Below are 5,635 nucleotides of genomic sequence, written 5' to 3' on the forward strand. Positions count from 1 at the left end.
AGCAGTAGGCCCCTACTTCCCCTGTCCCACACCTGTCTCTCTAAATTCCTATTCCCCAAAGCAGCATGTCTGTGCTCTGAAGACATCAGGGCACGGTTCCACACATGGCGCGTTTCCTGGCATTGTAGATGCAGCTGGTTGAAGTGGCAGGGGCAGCCCCACGTATTCCACCTGTCTTTACGGATATGAGTTTAAGATTTCTTTACTGTTCTTACCACTGTTTGCTTTAGTGTCTACCATCCTCCCGGATTACTGTCAGGGAGTCAACATTTTGTCCTTATGCTCTAGTTTTTCTATAGAGTCCACAGAACATGGATTACCCAATCTGAGTCCGCTGTTCTCCATCCAGCCGCAGAAAGGGAATTTGGGTGCCAATGACCGTCCTACTCAGGTCCAGATAATTTTTCGCTCCAAGAAGGAAGTAAAAGTGGAGGACAAGCCCATTCTGTTATGCCATGTAAGACAGTGGGCAATAGTTGTGATAGGCATGGGGGTGCTTAAGTTCTGTACTGTATATATGCATGTATGTATACACACCACTGAGCTGTCCTGTCATACCTGTTGAACTTGGCAATTTTCTTTGGCTGGGTGGAAGAGCTCAAAGAAGTCTGCACACAAACAGCAGGACAAAGTTTGAGTCCTGTGGCACCTTTAAGACCAACAAAGTTTTATTCAAGGTATAAGCTTTCATGTGCAAGCACTCTTCATCAGATACAGTGAAACAGATTTTCCTCAACCATTATGTATAGGAAGAGAGGGCGGGGGGTTAGTTGCCAAGAAGGGCTAGAGTTAAGATGCATAAGTAACTGGGTGATTTAGTTGCTGTAGATTTTCCGGGATGTGTGGCCGTGGTCTTGGCATTGTAGAACATGACGTTTCGCCAGTAACTGTGATGGGCATCCTCAGAGGTATAAACACAGAAAGATGGAATACTCTCTCTTGACACAGAGGGTGCGTTCAAACGCGCCGTTTCAGCCAGCATAAACTGTACCGGTTGGAACCGGTGCGGTTTATGCCGGCTGAAACGCGATCACACCTCCTGTCTGCGCAGCCCATCGCAATACGCCCGTCCACACTCGTCGTCGGGTTTTTTTAACTTAGTTTGCGCATGCGCATAGGCAGCCATCCATAAAATGGTGATCTTCGCGCATGGGCAAAAAAACCGGTCTTCCATTTAAACTTTAAAGGTAAGGACTTACCTTTAAAGCTTAAAGAGCACAGTAGCCTCCCTGAGGTCCCGGACGCCTCCGAAACGCTACAGTAAGGCCCTTTTAATTTTTTTTAAACAAACGGCAGGGCGAAGCTTCGCCCAAGCGCATATCGCCGTCCTTTAAAAAAAATGGTGGGCGGAAATCGGAAATCGGAAGTAGCTGTGCAACGGAGGAGAGCAATCAGACGGCGGGGTACAGTGTTTACAACCGTTGTACTCAGGATACCACCACTTGGGACCTAGTGGCAGAGTACAATGGTTTAAAGGGCTTTACAACGGTTAGGGACGGGAGGCAGATGTTCGCCGTGTGAACGCCGGTAAGTACAACGATTGCAACCGGCACCTATACCGTTGTAAAGCCCCCATCTGAACGCACCCAGAGAGAAAATCTACAGCAACTAATGAACTCCGGCCGTGAAAGCCTTCAACAACAAATTGGGTGATGGGGTAGCTGAGACTGGATTAAGGTGGTGGGTAAGATCTGTGAATAGCAGGAAATTCCTTCCTGGCAGCTAATCCCCCCCTATATGTAGAGGTTGAGGAAATTCTTTTTTGCTGTATCTGAAGAAGTCTGCTTGCACATGAAAGCTTATACCTTGAATAAAACTTTGTTGGTCTTAAAGGTGCCCCTGGACCTCAGCTTTGTTCTGCAGCTTCAGACCAACACAGCTACCCTGTATACAAATGGGAGGCTCATAACCTTCAGCCTCCTATGCTAACATAGGTCCCGGTCACACGGGCTGGAAAATGTGGGAGGGAAGCATGACTGTTTGCCCCGGAGCAAACTAATGTGCGGCCGCCAGATCACAAGTCCTGCCGACGTCCCATGGTTCGGAGGGAGGTGCCGATCACGGGACAATCCTGCGGCGCGGCGCAATCACAGCAGCAATGGCTAGGCGCCGCTGCCGTGGCAAACGGGGTTGTTGTTTTTTAACCGAAGTGTGCACATGCACCATTGGGTGCGTATGCGCATCCCATGGAGACTTGGAAAAAAACACCTTTTTGTGACAGGACATGGGCGGGCACCGAATAACATGAACTACCACCGGAAACACGATCAGACGCCCGCCCTTGCCCCGCGGTTTCCAGAAACTAGTACCTCGGAGGTACTAGTTTTTTACGCCGCATCTTCGGCGGGAAGCCTCGGGTTAGCCATGGGAGCTCTACGCTTCCCAGATGTTGCAGTGTGATTGCACCTGGAAAATCCGCCTATCTTCCTTCTCTGTAGTGTGGCTAATGCTCCATGTGACCGCAGCCATAGAAAACCTGTAGCTTCTTGTGAGGTATAAACTTGGTATCACTGCAGACAGGTTAGGGACCAAGTGTTTGAGGTTTTTTTAATACCAGTTTTGTGTGTGCAGTGAGGGTTTTTTTTTTTAATGCCCCTTGAAATGGTGCAATTCTGTTTGTATTTCCATGTGAGCATGCACAGCTGAAACTCCTGACAGAGTGCCCTTGAATCATACCCTGTGGGTTGGAACAGTACAAGCTTCTCAGTCAGGGCATTTCTGCTTCATCCACCTTTTCTGTACCTGTCAGGAAACAGAGACAGTTTCTGACTGGGTGGAAGCAAGTGTGTTCCTCTGGAGATCTGGCTCACCCAGCACCCTACAAGCTGGAGAGCTACTGGTTGCCAATACTGGGGCCCCTGACCTCTGCTTGTTGCTCCATGCAGGCTTTGTTTGCCAGATGCAAAATCAGCAACTGAGGTGCTTGTTAATCAAGACAGCCTGCCCTGTTTATCAGTATACTAGGCAAAATAGCAGAGCTCTAATAACCAAAGCACAGCCAAGTTAAATTGTGATAGTTGCCCTGAGAATGAATAAGTCATGACATTGCAGGGTATCCTGTTTTTACATGAACTTCTGAGGTTTCCAGTCAGCATCCCTGGCTAGTTTTGGTAGGGAGAGGTACAAAACATGGGTGATACTTGCTATGGATACTTGCTATGGCTAGTCTTCTGGCCCTTGGCCAAACATTCCTTTTAGGAAAGATAACCCATCTATGGTGATGTAGGTCTCATCCATGCCAGTGAAGCTTTTTCTGAACGAGGTTCAGGTTGTCTGGATCTATTAAAACTTCCTCCAGTAGAGAAAAGTGTATGAGAGAATTCCCTAGTATTTTTACATAGAATCCAAAGTAAAGAAGTACAAAGGCCTTAGCAGAGTGTTGCTTCTAGTGGGAGATGTTTGACGTACTGGGAAATGTTTTCTTTTATGACCTTAGAACACGCAAGAACTGATCCATCTGTTGGCTTCATCTGTCATCCTCTGTCTAGGTTATTGAGCCCAGCCTGTGTGAAGGAGGGGAGATCATTGCCAGCATTCCAGTGAGACTGACGGTTCATTCATTGTTCGCCAAATACAATATTTCCCCTCCTTCACTCATCAGCTTTGGACCCATGATGCATGGTTCCAGGAAGAGCAGCAGCTTCACCATTGAGAACAAAGGTTGCCTCGAGTTTAAGTTTGGCATCTGCAAGCAGATCCGAGACAATATCATCACTCTGCGGAAAGGGTGAGAAAAGCACTTGCTCCTGGAATTCCAGATGGTCATGTGACAGAATGTGCTTGCTCTGGCCTGCAGGCCCCATTTCCGCCCTGCCCTTCTAGGGGTTCCTAACTCCCTGGAGGGGCTTTTCTTCCTCTCTAGGGTAATGCAGCACCATCACCTGCCCTTTTTGAGGAATTGCCCGCTGGGATGGGCAGGACTCCCAGCTTCCCTTCCACATTCAGAGGCCTGGCCTCTATGTCTCCTGCTTGCCCAGCACCTGGCTACCACGGGGACAGATTAATGCCTTGGGCACCCCTGAAGGAATAGCCACTTGCCAACCCCCCTGGGGCCCTTTTTAAAATAGTGGAGGTCTCTGTGGTACAGAGAACCACTACCAGTATCAAAAGATTAAAATATTTATTAAAAAGAAAAGGGATACAAGCATACTTTTAGCACAGTACCAGATTTGAGCAAGGGAATCCAAAATAAATGGGTAAAAATGCAAATCCTCCATCCCTCTTGCTACACATGCCTTATCTGACGTTAAAATAGGACAGGCTCTTCTAGCTTAGGCAGTTACAAATCTCAACCAAGTCTCCGTTGCCTGAAAACATCCTTCAGCCCTTCAGGTTGGCCACATGGTCAATGGCCGCCTGCTCAGAGGGAAGTCTCTTGTGTGTCCTCTCCAGAAAGCAGCTTCCCAAAGGGGGGAAAAAAGCTTCCTCCTTGCTCCCAGGAGTTTTATCTTCTACCTTTCCCCACCCCCCTTGACCAGGTCAGCCTAGGTCAGAGAAGTGCTTCCTGGAGACTGTCTAACATCCTCATACCTCTAAACCTCTATTCCCTGCTCACAGAAGGGGGAAGTGATCTGGCCCATCCCATTGTCTCCCCTGCCAGATCCATTAGTGTTTGTAAGAAGGTGAGCCTGAAAAGCCATTGACGGACCTTCCTCCTTCCCAGCCTAGTCTCAGCTCAGAAAGAGGAAAAACGTTTAAAATGCACAGCAGAAGCTTGCTGCTTACCAGCCTTCCAGGAGGAAATGGATTTTGTCACATCCGTTGTCAGGAAGAAGGGCCTCTTGGACAATGCTGGGTGGGGGTTCTGTAAGATTCATTTGCAGTGAGACCACACAAAAGAGATCTGCAGTCAGGACTTCCCATTTTTTTAAAGGTCAAAGCAGCCATGTGACCCTTGTCAATCGGTTTACGACCACGGTACTGAGGGAGAGAAGTTTAACCCTTTTCCCAATTGCTTTGTGGCCCTGCAGGGGAGGTATAGGTATGGTACCTATATGGTTTTCATTGCAATGCAAATAACAGGTTCAGGGGTGCAATTAAGATTGAGAAAACAGCACAAGGGACAAACCTCACTCTGTACTGTGAGTGACCCAGATCTTACCCCGGCCCTGTGCCCCATCACTGCTTTACCAGCTTAAAGAAAACATGGGAAATCCCGGTCATGTTCTTGTTCTCCAACTTCACATCAGCAGACAGTTCAAATGCTAAATATTAGCATTTGCCAGCAACAGCTAATTGTCACAAGATTGTTTGCTTTCCCATCCATGCGCTTCTGAGTATTTGATCAGAGAAGAACAATATCATCAATGCCAGGTTTTAAAAACTGCAGGGGATGCTTCCAAGTCCAGCTTCCTTTTCCAAATGGGTTGTTTCCATGGGAGTGCCTGCCTCTTTGAGGTTGTACCAGCACTACCACAGGTCCTCAAGAAGAGTTAATAGGTAATGGAAAGGGAGTAGGCCAACTCCAGCAAAGCTTTCATGCTCAGAGATCGGGAGCAAAAACGAGTTTGCTGCTTTGAACAAAAAGAAAAAAAAAGATGTGCCCACCAACCACTCAGCAGAATGTAAACAAAAGGAAAAAAAACCCTCTCTGATGAGGCAGAGCTTTGTTGTGCGGGGGGGGGGGGGTCTGGTT

At 47.8% G+C, this 5,635-nt stretch overlaps 1 protein-coding gene across 1 annotated transcript in view; it reads left to right on the forward strand.

The window, feature by feature from the left end:
- LOC107114842 (hydrocephalus-inducing protein homolog) overlaps nt 1–5,635 on the forward strand; it is a gene marked incomplete at its 5' end in the record, with an annotated part of 73,100 nt that overhangs the window by 18,183 nt on the left and 49,282 nt on the right. The window contains 2 exons of the mRNA XM_015416441.1: nt 289–457; nt 3,489–3,727. Of these exons, the coding sequence (XP_015271927.1) occupies nt 289–457; nt 3,489–3,727 (408 nt within the window). The remainder of the gene's footprint in view (nt 1–288; nt 458–3,488; nt 3,728–5,635) is intronic.

This window comes from Gekko japonicus, unplaced genomic scaffold, assembly GCF_001447785.1.
Source record: "Gekko japonicus isolate JY-2015 unplaced genomic scaffold, Gekko_japonicus_V1.1 scaffold1955, whole genome shotgun sequence".
Classification (NCBI taxonomy): domain Eukaryota; kingdom Metazoa; phylum Chordata; class Lepidosauria; order Squamata; family Gekkonidae; genus Gekko; species Gekko japonicus.